This window comes from Hypanus sabinus, chromosome 6, assembly GCF_030144855.1.
Source record: "Hypanus sabinus isolate sHypSab1 chromosome 6, sHypSab1.hap1, whole genome shotgun sequence".
Taxonomy (NCBI): domain Eukaryota; kingdom Metazoa; phylum Chordata; class Chondrichthyes; order Myliobatiformes; family Dasyatidae; genus Hypanus; species Hypanus sabinus.
The window spans coordinates 12,678,209-12,701,177 of record NC_082711.1 but is presented as its reverse complement, the minus strand read 5'-3'; the positions used below and the strand labels follow the sequence as shown (position 1 = coordinate 12,701,177).

General features: G+C 48.0%; 1 protein-coding gene across 1 annotated transcript; it reads right to left on the bottom strand.

Moving 5' to 3' along the window:
- Positions 1-1,798: 1,798 nt before the first annotated feature.
- LOC132395314 (aquaporin FA-CHIP-like) lies at positions 1,799-22,557 on the bottom strand. The gene is made up of 4 exons (XM_059971729.1): positions 22,119-22,557; positions 8,721-8,885; positions 5,785-5,865; positions 1,799-4,490 (listed from the first exon to the last, which is right to left on the bottom strand). Exons 1-4 carry the CDS (start codon positions 22,482-22,484, stop codon positions 4,311-4,313), a joined length of 792 nt encoding a protein of 263 aa, XP_059827712.1. The 5' UTR covers positions 22,485-22,557; the 3' UTR covers positions 1,799-4,310.
- Positions 22,558-22,969: the final 412 nt, after the last annotated feature.

Below are 22,969 nucleotides of genomic sequence, written 5' to 3'. Positions count from 1 at the left end.
GAAGACTGGCTAGCTGGCAGGAGACGAGCCGCAGGGGTCAATGTCGGAACCATTTCTTTTCACAGTATATGTCAATGGCTTTGATGGCTTTGTGGCAGAGTTTGTAAGCGGTACGAAGATCGGTGGAAGTGCAGGTGGTGTTGAGGAAACAGGGCGTCTGCGGGAGGACTCAAACAGATTAGGAGAATGGTTGCAGGTGGAATGTGGCGTAGGTAGGTGCGTGGCCATGCACTTTGATAGAAGGAGTAAAGGTGTGGACTATTTTCTAAATGGGGAGAAAATGCAAATATCAGAAGTGCAAAGGGACTTGGGAGACCTCATGCAGGATTTCCTAAAGGTTAATTTGCAGGTTGAGTCAGTGGTGAGGAAGGCAAATGCAATGTTAACATTCATTTCGAGAGGACTAGAATATAAAAGCAAGGACGTAATGCTGAGGCTTTATAAGGCATCGGTCGGACTGCACTTGGAGTATTGTGAGCAGTTTGGGGCCCCTTATCTAAAAAATGATGTGCTGGCATTAGAGAGGGTCCAGTGGGGGTTGGGGTGGTCATGAGAATTGTCCCAAGAATGAAAGGGTTAACGTATGAGGAACGTTCAATGGCTCTGGGCCTGCGCTTGCTGGAGTTTAAAAGAATGAGGGGAGATGGCATTAAAACCCATTGAATATTGAAAGAGCTGGATAAAGTGGAAGTGGAGAGGATGTTAGCTGAACTGGGTGAGTCTGGGACCAGATGGCACAGCCTCAGAACTGAGGGATGTCCACTTCGAACTGAGATGAGGAAACATTTCTTTAGCCGGTGGGAGGTGAATCTGTGAAATTCATTGCAGCCCAAGTCATCGGCTATGTTTAAGGTAGACAGGTTGATGAGTTCTTGATTAATCAGGATACGGGGAGAAGGCCAGAAAACGGGGTTGAGAAGGATAATAAATCAGCCATGATAGAATGCTGGAGCAGTCTCGATGGGCCCAATGGCCTAATTTGGCTCCTATGTTGTGTGGTAAACTCCTACACATATACACCCTCATACATTTTATAGATGCACTATTGTAAGCACCTCATTTAGTCTTCTCTTGGTGTGACATCTGCCCTGACCAAAACTGCAAGAAACGTCAGGGATTACGGACACGTCCTTGTCCATCACAGGAACCAGCCTCCCCTCTGTGCACTCTGTCTACACTTCACACTGCCTCAGGGAAGCAGCCAGCATCGTCGAGACCTGTCCGCCTCCGACCCTTTCTCCATCCCCCTCCCCATCCACATCATCCCCCAGGATGAAGGACAGTTTCTACCCCTCTGCTGAACAGAGCTCTCGTGCACTAGATGATCTCCCAGTTTACCTCACCGTGGTTTATTTGTCTGCACATTCTCCATAACAGTAACACTCTGTTCTGCTTGGAACGCTCTGCGAGGAGGGCACATAAGCAAAAGTGTTTCACACCATTGTGCTGCAAGATGTAATGATGAAACAGTACTTACACACTCATATCTAGTCTGTGTGTGTGTGTGTATATATATATACACGCACACACACACACACACACACACACACTCTCTCTCACACACACAGATGTAGACATACTCTCACACTCAGATATATACAATCACCCTCTCACACTGATAAACACACACACACACACACACACACACACACACACACACACACACACACACACACACACACACACTCTCTCTCACACACACAGATGTAGACATACTCTCACACTCAGATATATACAATCACCCTCTCACACTGATAAACACACACACACACACACACACACACACACACAGAGGCAATAACTGGACATATTTTTATTTGAGTAACAAAATGAAATGAGAATTATTTCAATAAATAGAGTCTATATGCAAAGGGTAGAATATACAGAGAGAATTAAACAATACATAAACAGCATATTGGAAAGAATGCTGATATTAGAAATCTAACATTAGGAATACAACATGCTGGAAAAACTCAGCAGGTCAGGCAGCGTCCGTGGGAAGAATAACAAATTCTCCACTCAGGTGTTAGTGGCTAAAGTGGCTATGGCGTTTGTAAAGCCTATTTACACTCAGGGGTTAATTGGTCCATCCATGGGATTGAGCTTCTGACTGCTGTAGTATCACCAACATCCTCTACACATTTAATTATACACAAATCAGAGATGACAAAAATCAGAAGGTTTCAGTTGCTTGTTATGTACTTTCTATGTGTATGCTCAGTGGCCACTTTATTAGGTACACCTGCTCGTTAATGCAAATATCTAATCAGCCAATCACGTGGCAGCAACTCAATGCATAAAAGCATGCAGACATGGTCAAGAGGTTCAGTTGTTGTTTGGACCAAACATCTGAATGGGGAAGAAATGTGATCTAAGTGACTTAGATCGTGGAATGATTGTTGGTGCCAGATGGGGTGGTTTGAGTATCTCAGAAGCTGCTGATCTCCTGGGATTTTCACTCACAACAGTGTCTATACCTGGGGTTCCCAGCCTGGGGTCCACAGACCCCTCGGTTAATGGTAGGGGTCCATGACATAAAAAAGGTTGGGAACCCCTGCTCCAGAGTTTACAGAGAATGGTGCAAAAAATAAAAAAAATCCAGCAAGTGGCATTTCTGTGGGTGAAAATGCCTTGTTGATGAGGGAGGTCAGACTGGTTCAAGCTGACAGGAAGGCTACAGGAACTCATTACAAAGCTGGTGTGCCAAAGGCACAACATGTCGAACCTTGATACAGCGGATGGGCTGAAGCAGCAGAAACCACATGGGGTTTCACTCCTGTTCCTGATAGAGTGGCCATTGAGTGACAGAGAATATTTGACAGTCTTATTTACCAATCAGTAGGATAACCAGAGGCCGCCAGTGGAGGGCGACATTGAGGCAGAGGCAGTGGCTGTGCTCTGGTGAATGTTCGAGGCTCTGTATACCAAGCACGTTCTGCCCCAAACTCACTCCCCACCCTCCTCCCTCCATCACTACCCCCCACCCTGTTATATTCCTGCTCTCATCCCCACCCTCCATTTGTAGAATAACACAGTAAAATTATTCTGAGAGTAATAGCTAACGAAAGAATATAGAATTAGCTTATTTATTCAATACTGATTCCTGATTGTTTTGCATAGCTTTGTGTTTGGTTTTGTACAACAGAGTCAAACTAAACAACTGCAGATGCTGGAAATCTGAAATAAAAACCAGAAGTTGTTGGAAACACTCATTGGGTCATCAGCCTGTCCGTGAAGAGAAACAGTGAATGTTTCAGCTCAAAGACCCTGTATTCCTAGACTAATTTATGTGCTTTTTTCCTGATGAAGCGTCATCTAAGTGAAACGCTGATTGTTTCCTTCTCCACAGATACTGTCTGACCTGCTGAGTGTTTCCAGCATTCTGTCTTTACCACAAGACAAGGCCATTCAGCCCATTGTTTCTGTGAAAAGCTATCCGATTAGTCCCTTGAATGGATCTCTCATGCCCTAGAGGGGGTTCCCAACCTTTTCTTTGCCATGAAACCTCACTATGAACCGAGAGGAACCCCTGCTCTAAAGGATGGGTTTTTGATCTCTCAAGCTAGAGCATTAGGCACTTAATTTGTCTGCCTACACTTCAACTGTGACACGCTACTCTGTTTGCTTTTTACCACCTCGATCCACTTGCATATGGAATGATATGATCTGTATGAATGGCTCTTCACCTATTGTTATCGCAATCCTTCCCCATCTCATTTTATTCCACACCCCCCAACACCCAACAACTCCTCTAGAACTGTCCAACCACCAAAAACTCTGGCCGCAGTTTAAACCAGCTGAAACTCCACCAACCAACAAAGCCTACCACAATTTAAATGAGCCAAAGCTTTGCTCCCCCCCCCCCCCGACCCAACCTCAACACTGCACACCAAAACATCCACCCACTCTCAATTGGCACCCGCAGTTTAACCCATCCGAAACTCTGTCCCCAACTGCAACCAAAGACCCCACCCACAATCTCAACCTAGTCAAAACTCTGCCCACCCACAACTTAAACCAATCAAAACTCTGTATCTAACCCCACCCACAATTTAATCCAATCAAAACTCCACCCAAAATTTAAACCATTTTAAACTCCACCCAAACAACGTACCCACAATTTAACCCAGTCAAAACTATGCCCCCAAGTTGGCCCACCCATAAACCTTGCCAGAATTCAACCCAGTCAAGACTGCACCCACCAACCCCACTCAGAATTTAACCCAGTCAGAAGCAATTCCCATGAACCCTGCCCTCCCCTAGCACCACTGGGAAGATCCTCCCCCATCCCTCGCTCTGTCGGCATGCCTCTATCTCGGCTTCATCTCCATCCTCGCTCTGTCTTGATCTTCCTCCACTTCATACTCCTCGCTCATACCGCTGGTCAACACCTTGAGCCGGTCGGACGACTGCTGGTAGCGGTTGGTCAGCACGAAGTCATAGAGAATGGCGGCGGATGCTCCTCCGATGATGGGGCCCACCCAGTAGAGCTGGCGGGGAGGGAGCAAAGGCAGGCGTTACCATGAGGGGCCCCTCCATCGATGGGAGTGTAGTGTTCTTGCCCGGGGACTGGGGACGGCAGCTCCAGAGACCCCGGTTCGATTGCGACTTTGAGCGCTGTCGGACTGGCGTCTACATGATCTCCCTGTGACTGCATCTGTGTGTTCCCAGCCCTCCACCCCAGGTCTCCTCCCATATCCCAAACACAAGGGATTCTGCAGACACTGGAAGTTTTGAGCTACACACAGAAGGTGCAGGTCAGGTAGCATCCACGAGAGGAATAAGCAGTCAGCGTTTCAGGGTGAGACCCTCCATCGGGACTGGAAAGGGAGGGAGGCAGGTGGAGGAAGGGGAAGGAACACAAGCTGAGGAGGAAGGTAGGTGGGTGGGAGGTGATTGATGGAAGAGATAAAGGACTGAAGGAGAAGGGATCTGATGTGAGAGGAGAGTGGATCTTGGGAAAAGAGAAGGAAGAGGGAACCAGAGGAAGGTGATGGGCAGTTGAGAGGAAGAGAAGGGGGTGCGAGAGGAATCATAGTGGGGGATAGAAAAAGAAAAAAGGAAGGATTTATATGAGATGTCTATGAAGGTTCTCACTCATCCAAGTGATTGTACATCCAGCAGTAATAAGTCAAGGCAACCAGACTTGCTGAGCTGGCTAGAAGCCGTTTCGCCATTCATCCGACAGGCTTCTTCAGTCCTGATCCGTGTGGGTATTTTCCCGTTTATAAACTCTGTCAGTTGTTTAATGGTATAGCAATCACATGAGGGTTGTTAAGATTCGTAGAGGTAATGAGGGGGTCATTAGTCTCATCTTTATATGAGGTGAGAACTGTTGTCCACTTTGGACACAGAGAGGACAGGTGGTTTGAAGGAGGGATTAAAGAAGCGATCTTCGTCAAACTCAAAACCCATCCCTGAACGAGGGGGTGAGTTACAACAGCCATCAGTCTTAACACCTCTCCCCCAGAGTTTCCACAACAGTTCACCCCTCCATTCATGCAAATGCTCATGACCCTCTCATTACCCTCTACAACTCTCAAAGACCCTCATGTGATTGCTATTCCGTCAAACAACTCACAGGGTTTATAAACCGGAAACCACCCAGCGTGGACCAGAGCTGACGGAGCCTCTCGGATGAGTGGCGAAACGTCTTCTGGACAAGGCGACAGCTCCCTCTCAGCACTGCTCGCTGGGTGGAGCCCGGGCCCCCTTTACCCAAGGTGAGAACCGAGGCCTAGTGCACCGTTGGTTTACAATGTACCATCCGCTCATCCAACTCACCCAGTGATTTCTGAAATCGCCGGTAACGGCCGCCGGACCGAAGGACCGAGCAGGATTCATCCCACACCCAGTGAAGCCGATCTGTGGAGAGAGCGAGCAGTTTGGATAACGCACAGCTCTTGGGGAAGGGGTTCTGCAGGCTCCGCACACCTGGTGTTGTTTGTCAAGGCAAGCAGAATCTAAACAGGCTTAAAAGGGCCAGCGATGGGCATATACAGTTCGATAGAACAGGCACAGGCCGTTCGGCCCACAATGTTGTGCCAAACTAATTAAAATTAGTAATGAATGGTAAGCTACTCCCTCCTACCTAAGCAATGTCCGTGTCCTTCCATTTCCCTCACATTCACCCACCCACCTAAACGTCTCTTAAGTCCCTGATGTCTCTGCCTCCACCACCTCCCAGGCAGGCATTCCAAGCAACCCCCCCCCCCCCCACACACACACTCTCTTGTGTGTTAAAAAAAAACTCGCCCCTCTTATCTCCTTTGAAATTGACATTTCTACCTCAAGAATGGTTGAAGAGAGATAAATATTTAATGAATATACTGTTGGTGGCTGGTAAAAAGACTCTTACTAGGAAATGGTTATCACAGGAGAGCCCAACTTTAAATACAAGGATGGAAATTACAATGGACATTTACAAAATGGAGAAGATAACAGCATCTGGTAATCATAAGCTGGAACAATTTGATTCATACTGAGGAAAATGGTTTAACTACATAATGCCTCATAGGCCTGATTTTATTCTCACAAATCAATGAATCTGTTGTAAAAAAACGATCACTCCCTACTTGTACATAGTTCTTTCCTTTTGCTTGTTTTTGCTCTCCACTCTTTTCTATGTGTATACCTCAGATAAATACTTTGTGGAGATTTTGTGATATATATGATTATATGATATATATGTACAATGTCTGAAATACATCTTATGGAAATGTTTGTTTGATGAACTTCAATAAAAAAAATAAATTACAAAAGAAAAAAGAAATTTCTACCTTGGGGAAAAGATTCCAAATATATGAACCTTTATGTTGAAGTTATACAAGACATTTGTGAGGCCTGATTTGGAGTATTGTGTGCACCAAATTAGAGGATTTAGTAGGTAGTAGGTAATTTGGTCACCGACCTACAGGAAAGATGTAAACAAGGTTGAAAGAACACAGAAAAAATGTACAAGGATATTGCTGGGACTGGAGGACCTGGGTTATAAGGGAAGATTGACTAGGTTAGAACACAAGTCTGTGGAGAACAGAACGCTGAGGGGAGATTTGATAGAGGTATATTACGAGGGATATAGGTGGGGTAAATGGAAGCAGACCTTTTCCACTGAGGTTGGGTGGGACTACAACTAGAGTTCATGGGTTAGGAGTGAAAGGTGTAAAGTTTAAGGGGAACATGAGGGGAAACTTCTTCACTAAGAGGGTGTGAGAGTGTGGAATGAGCTGCCAGCGGAAGTGGTGGGTGCGAGCTTGATTTCGGCGTTTAAGAGAAGTTTGGATAGGTACATGGATGCTAGGGGCATGGAGGGCTATGGTCTTGCTGCATGCCAATGGGACTAGGCAGCTTAAATGTTTCGGCATGGACTAGATGGGCCGAATGGCCTGTTTCTGGGCTGTTGTTTTCTATAACTCCATATATACCTCTTATTATTTTTATACTTCTTTTCCAGGTCTCCCCCCAGTCTCTGAAAACAACCAAAGTTTGTCTAAGTTCCCCTTCATGCTCTCTAATCCAGGCAGCATCCTGGTGAACATTCTGTGCACTCTCTCCAAAGTCTCCACATCCCTCCCATGGTGAGGTGACCGGAAATACACCCGGGTATGATCAGAAGAAATGGGTATTCCCTAGGGGTCTGTGAGCCGTGGTGCAGAAATTCAAACAATGGAGCAGGCCATTCTGCCCATCTGTCCTGTTCCAGCATCAGCCAAGCCTCTAGCATTGCTGTGGCCTAATCATGATGTACTGGTGTAACCAGAAGTTATATTGATAAGTCAGTAAATTGGTATATTATTGTCACATGAACTGAGGTACAGTGAACACCTTAATTTTGCGTGCCATCCATACTGGTCATTTAGTGCACTGAGGTCTTACAAGGGAAAAGCAGTACAAGAATGTGGAATAAAGTGTTACAGTGGAAGTGCAGAGTAGGTAGACAATAAGGTGCAAGGTGATAACGAGGCAGATTATGGGGTCGAGTCCATCTTATCGTACCAGCAGACCATTCAATATTCTGAGTGAAGAACCTCCCTCTCAGGTTCCCCTTAAACATCTCACCTTTCATCCTTAACCTATGACCCTCCAGTTCTAGGTTCATTCAATCTCAGTGGAAAAAGCCTGCTTGTATTTACCCTATCTACACCCTTCATAATTTTGTATACCTCTATCAAATCTCTCCTCATTTTCCTGCGCTCCAGGGAATAAAGTCCTAATCTATTCAACCTTTCCCTCAGCTCCTCTCATCCGGGAAACATCCTTGTAAATTTTGCCTTTCAGTCTTATTGACATCTTTCCTTTAGGTTGGTAACAGGAACTTCACGCAATACTCAAAATTAGGCCTCGCCGAAATGTCATACAACTTCAACACAACATCCTAGCTCCTGTACTCAATACTTTGATTTATGAAAGACCAATGGGTCAGACGCTCTGTTTACAACCCTCTCTACCTGCGATGCCATTTTAAAGGAATAATAGATCTGTATTCCTGATCCGTAAATCTTACCACACTCCTTCGTGCCCTTTGTGGTCACCAAGTAAGTCCTTTCAAAGATCAACACCAGTCGCTTGTCTGCTTTAAATTCCACCTGCCATTTTTCACTTGGGTCTCTTCACTACCTGAATCTACACCTCCCACGACCCCCTCCCTCCTCCCTCACAACCACTCCCTGCCCACAACATTCTGCTCGCCAGCACGCCTCCTCTGGGCCACCCCTACTCACCGCCATCAGGTGCCCAATGGCGACGGAGAGCCCGATCGCCAGCGGCCCGGAGCCGGACAGGTCAGAGCGCCTCTTGTCCGTGGTGGCGAAGACACAGAGGACCAGCTGGAAGGTGATGATCAACTCCACGCCCAGACCCTGCCCCGGGGTCACGCCATCCGACAGCTGAAAGAGGAGGGGTAGTAATAGCCACGGGAACAGTGAGGGAACGGCCCCTCCTCCCTCTGAGTGAGTTCCCACCCCGGCAGTGAAAACGGCAAAAACACGTCCGAAATTGGGGCCCCTCGAGTCCACTCCCTCACCCAGTTAGACCATTAATTGAACTGGAATGGTTTATTATCGTCACTTAGAACATCTTCTCACTACTACCATCGGGTGAAGGTACAAAGCTGGAGGTCCCACACGACCAAGTTCGGGAACAGTTATCACCCTCCGACCATCAGGCTCCTGAACCAGTGTGGATAACTTCACTCACCCCAATACCAAACTGATTCCACAACCTATTGACTCACTTTTAAGGACTCTTCATCCCACGTTCTCAATATTTATTCATTTATTTATTTATTATTGACATGTGATGAGGATGTTAGGAGAATTCAGGGTGACTTGGATAGGCTGGGTGAGTGGGCAGATACTTGGCAGATGACTTTAAATGTGAGTAAGTGTGAGGTTTCCACTTTGGGAGTAAGAACAGGAAGGCAGATTATTATCTGAATGGTGTAGAGTTAGGTAAGGGAGAAATACAAAGATATCTAGGAGTCCTTGTTCATCAGTCACTGAAGGTGAATGAGCAAGTGCAGCAGGCAGTGAAGAAGGCTAATGAAATGTTGGCCTTTATTACAAAGGGAATTGAGTACGAGAGCAAGGAAATCCTCTTGCATTTGTACAGGGCCTGGTGAGACCACACCTGGAGTATTGTGTACAGTTTTGGTCTCCAGGGTTAAGGAAGGACATCCTGGCTGTTGAGGAAGTGCAGCGTAGATTCACAAGGTTAATTCCTGGGATGTCCAGACTGTCTTACGCAGAGAGGTTAGAGAGACTGGGTTCGTACACACTGGAATTAAGGAGATTGAGAGGGGATCTGATTGCAACATATAAGATTATTAAGGGATTGGACAAGATAAGAGGCAGGAAATATGTTTCAGATGCTGGGAGAGTCCAGTACCAGAGGGCATGGTTTGAGAATAAGGGGTAGGTCATTTAGGACAGAGTTAAGGAAAAACTTCTTCTCCCAGAGAGTTGTGGGGGTGTGGAATGCACTACCTCAGAAGGCAGTGGAGGCCAATTCTCTGGATGCTTTCAAGAAGGAGCTAGATAGGTATCTTATGGATAGGGGAATCAAGGGATATGGGGACAAGGTAGGAACCGGGTATTGATAGCAGATGATCAGCCATGATCTCAGAATGGCGTTGCAGGCTTGAAGGGCCGAATGGTCTACTTCTGCACCTATTGTCTATTATCATTATTATTTAGTTATTTAACTTTTGTATTTGACAGTTTGTAGTCTTGTGCACAATAGTCTATTGTCCTTTTCTGCCGTAAGAGGTTTTTCATTGATTCTATCGTGTTTCTTTCTAGTTACTGTGAATACCCACAAGGACACAAATCAGAGTGGACTTCGAACTTTGAATACAGTAACACAGAGCACTATCACTTCGTAAATCAGTTTACTTTGAGCAGTAGAGCACAGAAACAGGACATTACGCTAAGATAATTAAAATGAGGACACCCAATTAAACTAATCTCTTCCGTCTACACATTTATGAGTCTCTTAAGCACTTCTGTTGTATTTGCCTCCACTACCAGCCATGACAGAGCATTCCAGGCAACCACCCCTCTCTGTGTAAATAAATACTTGCCCACACCATCTCCTTTAAATTTAACTCCTTTCACCTTGAATGTACGTCCTCTAGTATTAGACATTTCAACCCTGGGAGAAAGCTACCATTTGTTTACTCTATCTTTGCCTCTCAAAACTTTATAAACCTGTTTTTATAATACTTTTTGTATTTATAAACCTCTGACAGATCTTCCTTCAGCCACCCTTGGACAAGGTGTAGCACCTGCTTAGCCCCCCCCCAATTAAAGTCACATGAAGCCATGGGAGCAGTGGTGGATGGTCGTATGAGCAACTGGTACAGATCCCATTCCTGGTTATGCCACCACTGACTCCTCTGAAGAGCATTGACAACAACTGGGGCCAACTGTCTTCTAAAGACGCTGCCCAGAAGAGGGTAGTGACAACAAACCACTTCTGCAGAAAAATTTGCCAAGAATAATCATGGTGATGGAAAGACCATGATAGCCCACGTCATATGACATGGCACATAATGATGATGTCATACAACATGGCGCATAATGATGATGAACACTAGAATAGATGCTGTCCTTGACAGAAGAGACTCTGCAGAGGCTGGAAATCTGGAGCAACACACAGAAGGCTGGAGGAACTCAGCAGGTCAGGCAGCTCTGTGGAGGGGTATGAACAGTTGGCATCTTGGGCTGAGACCCTTCATCGGGACTGCAGTCCTCATCCTCCTTCAGCACCCAGTGTTGCCCCCAGCTGGGAGCTACGGCACTTCAGTGATGAAATCGGTGACGGGCAGAAGTTGAAACAGCCCTGTTGCTCTTCAGGCTGCCTGACCCCTCGTTACTTGGAAACACAGATGAGGAGCCACTTCTTTGGCTAGATGTTGGTGACCCTGTGGAATTCACCGCCACAAATGGTGTGCAGGCCAAGTCATCGAGTATATTTAAAACAGAGGTTGATGCGGTACTGTGCAAAACCCTAGATTTTTTTATACGGTTTCAGATGACATGGCCTCCATGGAGTCCTAATCTCAATGTCTGGGCTTACCCTGGATATACAGAAGCAAACATGACAGCCAAAGTCTGCAGAACAACTGTGGCAAGATCTCCAAGATGCTCGGAACAACCTACCAGCTGATTTTCTTATAAAACTGCACGACAGTGTACCTGAGAGATTTCATGCCACTTTAAGGGCAAAGGGTGGTCGCTCCAAATATTGATTTGATTTAGTTATTTTTTAATTGTTTACTGCTCTTTATAGTATTTTTTTTATTTAGAAACTTTTCATTTCATTATTTTTGAAAGCATCTTGGCCTTACAGGAAGTTTTTACATGTGCCTGAGACTTTAGCACAGGACTGCATGTTCTCAATTAGTAAGGGTTGTTAAATGTTGCCGGGAGAAGGGAGGAGAATGGCCTAATTCAGCTCCTGTGTCTTACCAGAACACCATGCCAATTTAGACCATCCTGTTACAGAGCGTGACATTGTAAAGCCGGACCGCGAGAGATCAAACGGTGAAACTGTGGAAGGCGCACAACTCAAAGGCTGTTTGCGAGGTATAAAATCGTGTTTTGTTGCCAAGTGTCTGGAATAAACAAAATAAACTCAAATCACATGGATTGTTCAATGTGTTTACAGAGTCAATTGCAGACTCTCCAATTTGTGTTAGAAGTGACCAGTTCTTGAGGCAGACTTATTCATATTGATTCTGCCAAAGCTCCCAGATGTTTGAATTTATGGTGGCTTGATACGTACAGTCCCATGAGATTCCCATGCTGGAATAAGTTCTTCCAAATAACAAGCTAATATGCACAGGTGGACTCAATACAGCACAAAACAAGGAGGCCACCTCTAGTGTCCCGCCTATCATCTCATCCCTCATGTTAATATTTCTCAACACAAGAAAGCACACACCAGCAGCTCTACTCTGTCAGGAGCTTGAGATCTGGTACAGCACCAAAGACTCTCAGCTGATTGGTGGAGAGGATGCAGACTGGTTGTATCACCGCCCACACAGGACCACAAGAGGCTGCAGAGGGTTGTAGACTGAACCAGTTCCATCACGGGCACAAGCCTCCCCTCTACTGAGGACATCTTCAAGAGGCAGCATCCACAAGGGACCCTCACAATCCAGGGATGCCCTCTTCCCATTGCTACCTTTATGGGGGAGGTACAGGAGACTGAGGACCCACACTCAATGATTCGGAAACAGCTTCTTCCCCTCTGCCATCAGGTTTCTGAATGGTCCATGACCTCACTGTTCTTTTTGCACTTTCTGTCTTTCCAGTCCAGTGCGAATTATGAAAATAAAGGCTTGACCAGAAATGTCAACTGTCCATTTCCCTCCATCGACGCTGGCTGACCCAGTGCCTCGTGCCTTGGATGTGTTGCAGTTGGCCGTGGTAGGCAACCAATGGATCGGATCAAAGCCCCAGTGCACAATGGAACGACAAACAGCGAAGGAGGTTCCACAGTAGCCCGCCCTCCAACATAGCATTAAGAATGAACTCCGACTTTGATTTCTGAATTGGGCTGTTCTGGGTAGCAGTCTAGATGTCCTTACCCATGAGCTAACAGACAGTGTGAGATACACACAGTATTTATGACCTGCTTTGGGCTGCTAAAATTAACAGACTATATAACCATCTTCTATTTTAAGCTATGAACTTTGGACAATACACCCCAGGAATGGAGTGTTTTAGTGTTTTATGACTGACCGAGGATGACAAGAAGACACAAGTCAAGCCTGAATTGAAAAAGAAGCGTGTCTGAGGTTCAGGCTGCTGAGGAAATCCACTCAGGAATATAAAGGACCCTCAAGATTTTAGGAACAGCGTTATCCCCTGTGTCATATGGTCAATGAACCCAGAATCAGAATTAGGCTTAACATCACTGGCATATGTCATGAAATTTTCTTTCAGTTAGTCCTGACGAAGGGTGTGGGCCCGAAACGTCGACTGTACTGCTTCCTATAGATGCTGCCTGGCCTGCAGTGTTCCACCAGTATTTTGTGCGTGTCATGAAATGTGTCGGTTTGCAACAGCACTACATTACAATGTATAAAATATACTATAAATTATAATAAACGGACAGAACTGTGCAAAAAGGCTTAGGCACATATAACACAGCTAAGGTGCTTAAGACTTTTCCACAGCACTGTAGTAATTTATGTTTTGCACTGTGCTGCTGCCTCAAAACAAAACAAATTTCATGACACGTGAGTGATGATAAACCTGATTCTGATATGGGTCTCTACTGTAGACTGAGAGAGGGAAGTGGACAGGGGGAGAGGAATCATGGTTGGGAAAAGGGGAAGGGAGAGAGGAGGGAGTGGGAATCACCAGAGAGATGTTCTGTAGTGATCAATAAACAATGTGTCTCAGGGCTGGATCTATCTGCACCCACACCAAACCCCACCCCTGGCACTCATTCTCTGCCATCTGCCCCACACCGCTCCCACGGTGTGAACGTGTGGGTTTCCTCCGGGTGCTCTGGTTTCTTCAACATAGTCCAAAGAACGTAGCTGTTAGTAGCGTAATTGGGCATTGTAAATTGTCCCGTGATGAGGTCGGGTTAAATTGGTGGGTTGCTGGGCAGAAGAGCTGTTCTACACTGTACCTACCTCTAAATTAAAAAAAAATAAAATTCCTACAATTACCTCAGGACATCACAAAACCAGCCACATCTTTTCAAAATGTCTTTCTGATCACATGTGATCATGCACATGGCAAGATCATTGATTCCTACATGTACAGCAGGGAATCGGCCAATTGACTCCATACTGACCCACAACACCAATACTAATTTTCCATTAACCCCATTTTATTCCTCCCACATTCCCAGCAACTGGATTTCTGCCACTGACCCACACACTTGGGGCAATTTACAACGGTTAGTTCCCCCACTGACCCACACACTCGGGGCAATTTACAATGATCAGTTCCCCCACTGACCCACACACTCGGGGCAATTTACAATGATCAGTTCCCCCACTGACCCACTCACTCGGGGCAATTTACAATGGTCAGTTCCCCCACTGACCCACACACTTGGGGCAATTTACAACGGTCAGTTCCCCCACTGACCCACACACTCGGGGCAATTTACAACGGTTAGTTCCCCCACTGACCCACACACTCGGGGCAATTTACAATGATCAGTTCCCCCACTGACCCACACACTCGGGGCAATTTACAATGATCAGTTCCCCCACTGACCCACACACTCGGGGCAATTTACAACGGTCAGTTCCCCCACTGACCCACACACTCGGGGCAATTTACAACGGTCAGTTCCCCCACTGACCCACACACTCAGGGCAATTTACAATGGTCAGTTCCCCCACTGACCCACTCACTCAGGGCAATTTACAATGATCAGTTCCCCCACTGACCCACACACTCGGGGCAATTTACAATGATCAGTTCCCCCACTGACCCACACACTCGGGGCAATTTACAATGGTCAGTTCCCCCACTGACCCACTCACTCGGGGCAATTTACAACAGTCAGTTCCCCCACTGACCCACACACTCGGGGCAATTTACAATGATCAGTTCCCCCACTGACCCACACACTCGGGGCAATTTACAATGATCAGTTCCCCCACTGACCCACACACTCGGGGCAATTTACAATGGTCAGTTCCCCCACTGACCCACTCACTCGGGGCAATTTACAACAGTCAGTTCCCCCACTGACCCACACACTCGGGGCAATTTACAACGGTCAGTTCCCCCACTGACCTGCGCATGTTCAGGTTGTGGGATGAAACCACCGCTCCCTGAAGGAAGGGCACAGGGTCATGGGGAGAGCATACAAACTCCACACAGACAGTGGTCTACGTCAGGATCGAACCCGGGCCACTGGGGCTGTGACCTCACACGAGAGGGATTGAACGTGGCTGCCTGCTTTGGAATGCTGGCAAGCCGGTACGTGACCCCCACACAAAATGCTGCAGCGACTCAGCAGGTGGAATAAACAGTCAATGCGTCAGGCAAAGACTCCTCTGGGACGGGACGGAAGGGGACAGAAGCCAAAATGAGAAGGGAGGGGAAGAGCAGGTGATAGGTAAGACCAGGTGAAGGGGAAGATGGGTGGGGGGGATGAAGTAAGAAGCTGGGAGACAATAGGTAGAAAAGGGCTGAAGATGAAGGAATCTAATAGGAGAGGACAGTAGACTCTGGGAGAGAGGGAAGGAGGGGTGGAACTAAATGGAGGTAATGGGTGGAGAAGGAGAAGGGAGGCAAAAGAGGAGAGGCAGAGTGGTGAATGGAAAAAGAGAGAAGGGGAGGGGCAACAAGAGGAGAATCAGCAGATTCCCATCCTCTGGGCCACGCCATCTTCTTATAACTACCATTGGGCAGAAAGCTGAAATCCCACATCAACAGAGAGACACTGAGACATATTTACAGACCCGCAGGCGCAGAGAGACATGAATATTACACACAGATTCACCCACTCACTGCACTCACCCACACACACACTCACCCACTGTACTCACACACACACACACACACACACACTCACCCACTGTACTCACACACTCACACACACACACACACTCACTCACACACTCACACACATTCACCCACTGTACTCACACACACACACTCACACACTCACACACATTCACCCACTGTACTCACACACACACACTCACACACTCACACACATTCACCCACTGTACTCACACACACACACTCACACACATTCACCCACTGTACTCACACACACACACTCACACACATTCACCCACTGTACTCACACACACACACACTCACACACACCCACACACACACTCGCCCACACACACACACACACACACACACACACACACTCACCCACTGTACTCACACACTCACCCACACACACACACACACTCACCCACACACACACTCACCCACTGTACTCACACACACTCACACACTCTCTCAGATATGTAGTCATACACACACAGACACAGACATCAATAAATATACACAGATACACAAACACAAACACGCACATCCACAAATATACACAAACACAGACATGCACAGATACACAAACACAGACGTACACATCCATAAATACACACAGACACAGATACACAAACACAGACTCACACATCCATAAATATACACAGACACAGATACACAAACACAGACGCACACATCCATAAATACACACTGAGACAGATTCTTGCGTAAGTAAATAATTGTATCAGTGTTGATAGTTTCAGAGATCAGAGGTCATTCGACATCTGGACTTTAACCACGAACTTTGTGTTTTCTCTATATAATTATTTATTCTTTGTGATTGTTGCATGTCGTGCCCACACCACAGCAAATTCCTAATATGAGTAAACTGGTGAATATGATTGATCCTTGATAATTGAATAGTTGGCAGACAAGTGGCAGGACATTACAGGGAGTCCAGGTGCGGAGTGTAAACACCCACAGGACCAGAGGCAACCCCACAGCCCCTCCCCCACCATCACCAACCCCACACATACCCTCCCCCCCCCCCCCCCCCCCCACCGCTGCTGAGATCTTACGTCTCATACTAACAGCCAGGCAGCCCCATCCACCTCACTGGTTCAGTCCTGCAGACCGCTCGGCCCTTCAAAGCTTTGCCTACCCTCAGTGAAAGGTAAATAAAGTTGCTGGAATGGGAAGTGAAAGGCAGAGAGGTTCTGGAAGAACTCAACAAGTCAGGCAGAATCTGTGGATAAGGAAACCAGTTCACGTTTCAAGTCAAGGACGCTTCCTCAGAACCGAGGGGAGAAACAAAATCAACAATACTGTGCCTTCTCTGTCACCTCCCCTTCACTTCTCTGTCCTATCACTATCCTCTTAGTGTATGACATTAATATTCACCTGATTTAAAAGGTTAGATTTATTCCTCCTATTGACCTGCACGTTGATGGGAGTAGGCAGTTTAAATGACTCGGCACAGACTAGATGGGCCAAAGGGCCTGTTTCTGTGCTGTACTATTCTATGACTCTGTGACTCAGGTACGTCAGAACATAGTGAAATGCGTCCTTTTGCATCATCAGTTGCGATGTGTGGGGGACCCCAGCAAGTGTGGCATGTTTCTGGTACCAGCGTCGCTCGCCCAGCCACGGGCCTGAGTGTCTTTGGACTGTGGGAGGAAACCAGAGCCCTGGGGAGAACATACGAACTCCTTACAGACAACAGCAGGAATTGAGCCCCAATCAGTGACGCAGTGTCACTCTAACAGGGTTAGACGATCACCGTCTTTTCCCCAGGGTCGGGGAGTCTTAAACGAGAGAGCCTGGGGAGAGGAGACAGAGAGCTAGAGAGCTAAAGGGGCATGAGGGGCAACTTTTTCACACAGAGGGTGGTGGGTATTTGGAATGAGGAAGTGGCAAAGGGGTAAAATTACAATTTTTGAAATGTACACGAATAGGAAATGTTTAGAACATAAGACATACAATATGAGCAACATTTGGCCCATCAAGTTTACTCTACCATTCCATTAAGGCTGACTATCACTCTCAATCCCATTCTCCTGGTTTCTCCCCGTAACCTTTGACATCCTTATTAATTAACGACCTATCAACCTCCACTTTAAATATATTCAATGACTTGGCCTCCACATCTGTCAGTGGCATTGAATTCCCCAGATTCACCACCCTCTGGCTAAAGGAATTCTTCCTCATCTCCATTCTAAATGGACACCCCTCTATTCTGAGGTTGTGCCCTCTGATCCTAGACTTTCCCCCTATAGGAAACATCCTCTCCACGTCCACTCATCTGGACTCTCCACATATTTTCTCAGATAAGGGGCTCAAAACCTCTCACTCTTTTTCAAATGGTATTGAAAGTCCGGCCAATATGGTTGATTATTTTATGATATTGTCATTTTAAGTAAAATTGGATAGGTATATGGACAGGAAAGGAATGGAGGGTTATGGGCTGAGTGCGGGCCGGTGGAACTAGGTGAGAGTAAGCGTTCGGCACGGACTAGAAGGGCCGAGATGGCCTGTTTCCGTGCTGTGATTGTTATATGGTTATATATGGTATCCAGGATATTGAACTGTCCCATTGATATCTATTTAATCCATTTTGATTGAAACATATCAGGTGCTGGTATCAAGTTCATGCCAGCAATCCTCATTGTAACCCTGCACGAAGCCCTTTCTCTGTCAGTCTTAATAGTCTCCATCCTGTTGCCTGGAGACCAGAGCTCACACGCTTCGGACCCCCGAGCCTGAGATACCAACTCCCAGCTTGTATAAAGTAACAGATACCGTGTTAATCACCAATGAAGTGTGGAGCAGGAAGACAAATAGCACTGTCCCATGGCCAGGTAGATCGAGTCTGTAACTGCAAAGAACCCTAGTAAAAATGCCGAAGGAGCTCAGCTGGTCGGGCAGCCCCTACGGAGGAAGATGAGGTTTCAGGCCAAGACTCTGCATCAAGGCTGGAAAGTTGGAGTTCAAGATCAAGTTTATTGTCATTTCAACGTTACACATGTATGCCGCCAAATGAAACAACATTCCTCTGCGCCACACAGTGCGTCTAACTCACACACACAAAAAAAAGTAATATCACTACAAATAAACTGGCAAGTAATGCGTATTTACATCACAAGTTAAAAAGCAAACAGTACAATGGTACGCGATGAGACCTGGGAGGTGGCAGGGAGTTCAGCGGTCTTGGGCCTGGGGGCAGAAGCTTCATCCCATCCTGACAGTCCCTGGTCTAACGCCGTGGTACCTCCTGCCTAATGGTCGGGGGGGGGTCAAAGAGATTGTTGGACGGGTGAAAGGGATTGTTGCTAAGGGAGGGAGAAGCAGCCAGAATAAGAAGGTAGGGAATGTTGTTCATTCCTTTCTATAGATGCTGCCTGACCTGCTGAGTTCTTCCAGCATTTTCTATGCGGATCGGAGGACTGCTTTGTCGAGCGCCTTCACAGCATCTGCAAGAAGCAGGATTTCCCGGTGTCCAATCATTTCAATTCCGATCCCCAATCCCATTCCAACATGGTGGCCCACGGCCTCCTCTTCCGCCACGATGAGGCCGTGCTCAGGCTGGAGGAGCAACACCTCAAGTTCCACCGAGCTGATGGCATGAACATCGATTTCTCCAACTTCTGGAACTTCTCCCCATCTCCTTTCCCTCTGCCCCCCCACCCCTTCTTCTCATCACCTCTGCTTGGTGCCCCTCCTCTTTCCCCTTCTCTGGTGATCCAGTCAGATTCTTCCTTCTTCAGCCCTTGACCTATCACCTCCCAGCTTCTGGCATCATCGCCCCTCCCCACCAATCTGGCTTCAACTATTACCTCCTAGCTTGTCCCCCAACCCCACCTCATTCTGGCATCCTTTCCCTTTCTCTCCAGTCCTGAGGAGGGGTCTTGCCCCAAACAGGTCGACTGATCATTCCTCTCCAGAGACGCTGCCTGGCCTGCTGAGTTCCACCCGGATATTGCTTGCGTTGCTCTGGACCTCCCTATGGGTGGCACCGTGACAACGCTTTACAACCCGGGTTCAATTCCTGTTCTCCTCGGGACCGCGTGAGTTTCCTCCGGGGTCGCTCCAGTTTCAATAGACAATAGGTGCAGAAGTAGACCATTCGGCCCTTCGAGCCTGCACTGCCATTTTGAGATCATGGCTGATCAATTACCATCAATACCCAGTTCCTGCCTTGTCCCCATATCCCTTGATTCCCCTATCCATAAGATACCTATCTAGCTCCTTCTTGAAAGCATCCAGAGAATTGGGCTCCACTGCCTTCTGAGGTAGTGCATTCCAGACCCCCACAACTCTCTGGGTGAAGAAGTTTTTCCTTAACTCTGTCCTAAATGACCTACCCCTTATTCTCAAACCGTGCCCTCTGGCACTGGACTCAGCCAGCATCTGGAACATATTTCCTGCCTCTATCTTGTCCAATCCCTTAATAATCTTATATGTCCAAAGAACCAGCGGTCGGTATTGGTCATCGTAAATCGCCCTGTGATAGAATTAAATCGAAGGGCCGGAAGGACGTACATTATTCATTACCGGTTCATTATTATTGTGTATGTTATTGTTCTGTAAGTTATCATTAGTTAAATCTGCAAACTGCTTAGTGTGATTTTCAATGTCGCGAAAGAATTTCCCACTCAGGATCAATAAAGTGCTTATTATTAACAGGACTATCCCAAATAGATAGATAGATAGATAGATAGATAAATAAATAGTCTCACTTTTTTAGCAAGCAGACTGCTGGAGAAATTTAACGGCGATTCCCTCCGGCAGTTTTTAACTTAACCGCGCCAGATTTCAGAGCTGCGGTCTCTCCTGGCGATAAAGCCATCTGCCAAAGGCAGTAAAGACGAATCTCCCGATCCGCTTGCGGCACCGGGGTTTCACTCACCTTCTGGCCCTCTTCTCACTGCCGCCGGCAGGGCGGGGGGACGGGATCAGGAACGGCTTCTTCCCCTCTGCCGTTGGGTTTCTCACTTTATCTTTGGTCTCTTGTGCGCTTCTTATTTGACGATATGGAATCGGGTCTGTTATCGCCGGCGTGTGCGGCGCCACAGCGGAGAGGTTCGTTTTGAATGCCAGCTGTACACCCAGGCACCCCCTGGGGGGGGGGGGGCATTAACAGAAGGCAGAGTAGAGTTAAAGGGAGCGCAGTGCAGGCGCACAGTACGGCGCAAACCCGAAGTGGATTGCCCTAACGCTCGGGCTGTGCGGGACGGAAAGTTTATTGCTGGGCGAGTTCCTGAAGGTTGGCATAGCCGGGAAGGGAGGGGAGGGGTGGGTTTGGGGATAAGGTCCCACTGTCTTTTAAATGGTCCCGCCGAAGGGTCTCGGCTCGAATCATCGACTCTACTCTTTTCCACAGATGCTGCCCGACCTGCTGAGTTCCTCCGGCACTTTGTGTGTGCTGCTCTGGATTTGCAGCATCTGCAGAATTTCTCTTGCTCCCAAATGCGATAGCCTGTGACAACCGAGTCTGGCTCCTGGTCTTCACAAGTGGTTTAGCTAGGAAACCCGGCGTTTCGTTTCTACTGACAAGAGAAAGGTTACTGGCGCCTTAAAACCCGTCGCTTCGGGCGGATGGGGCTCGTCAGTCCCGTTTGGCAGCTCATCTTGGGAGATGGAAAACCCGTCTGTGCCCACTCACAGGAGCAAGCCGCGGGGGGTAAATCCGGAGCCGGAGTTGAGTTCATTGCTGACTGACAACTGCTGCCAAACTCACTCGGAGACAGAGAGCCTGCTCTAGCTGGGGTATCGCATCCGCAGCCGGGTCGACCCCGAACAACTCCAGCGAGGCGTCTGCTGCCAAACTCACTCGGAGACAGAGAGCCTGCTCTAGCTGGGGTATCGCATCCGCAGCCGGGTCGACCCCCAACAACTCCAGCGAGGCGTCTGCTGCCAAACTCACTCGGAGACAGAGAGCCTGCTCTAGCCGGGTCGACCCCGACTAACGGAGAGGGTTTATACAGGTACTGCTCTACGCGACAGTGATACGCCGAAACTCTGTCAATGGTCCTGAAGTTGGTTTCTTTCCGTCCCGGGTCGCTGGCCGTCGCAGAGTTTCAGAAGCCGGGGGGTCGTCCCGTCTCCCACCCCCCAAGCCCCGGCACTTACCGCGTTGAGTCCGAGCGTGCTGTTCCTGGACGGCGGAGTGAGCCCGAGGAGGATGGCGCTGCCGGCCACCCCGCCCAGCACCTGGGCGCCGATGTAGGCGGCCGCTCGCACCAGGCTGATCTGGCAGCCCACCAGCAGGCCGAAGGTGACGGCGGGGTTGAGATGCGCGCCGCTGATGTGCGCCAGGCACTGGGCGAGCGTGGCGATGGACAGGCCGAAGGTGAGGGCGATCTGCACGACGTCGGCGGGGATGTGGCTCCCCGTCCACTTCGTGGCCGAGCCGATGCTGAGGAAGACGAAGATGGTCATCCCCAGGAACTCGGCCAGCACTGCCCTCCAGAAGGACTGGCGATTGACCTCCCTCATTGTCTCAGCTCAGGCTCACCATCCAAGGAATGGAGCTCTCCTCTCCTCGCAGAGTTGCCAAGTGAGGGAGGGGCCACTCAACAGACATTATATGGAGGTAGCGGTGGGGGGGTGGGGGGGGGGAAGGAGGCGTTTCCGATACGTTCCGGGCATCTCCTTTCTGAACGCTTGTTTGTGCGTCCCGCCTTTGCTCGGTTTGGTGCTCCGTCCGCCGGGAGCTAATGTAACCTCCCAACACCAGGGACCGGCTGTTGCCCCCTCCACTTCCTACACCCCTCGCTGTCTGTGCAACCCCCTCCAGTCCAAACACCCCTCCCTGTCTCTGTAACCCCCTCCAATCCAAACACCCCTCCCTGTCTCTGTAACCCCCTCCAGTCCAAACACCCCTCCCTGTCTCTGTAACCCCCTCCAGTCCAAACACCCCTCCCTGTCTCTGTAACCCTCTCCAATCCAAACACACCTCCAGCCCATACACCCTTCGCTAT

What these genes read in the sequence shown, in the direction of transcription:
- LOC132395314 (XM_059971729.1), bottom strand. Translation starts at nt 22,484, where the DNA reads ATGAGGGAGGTCAATCGCCAGTCCTTCTGGAGGGCAGTGCTGGCCGAG. An exon ending in CCATTGGGCACCTGATGGCG is followed by an intron (nt 5,866 to 8,720) that starts GTGAGTAGGGGT and finishes CTCTCTCCACAG; the next exon opens with ATCGGCTTCACTGGGTGTGG. An exon ending in GCGATTTCAGAAATCACTGG is followed by an intron (nt 4,491 to 5,784) that starts GTGAGTTGGATG and finishes CCTCCCCGCCAG; the next exon opens with CTCTACTGGGTGGGCCCCAT.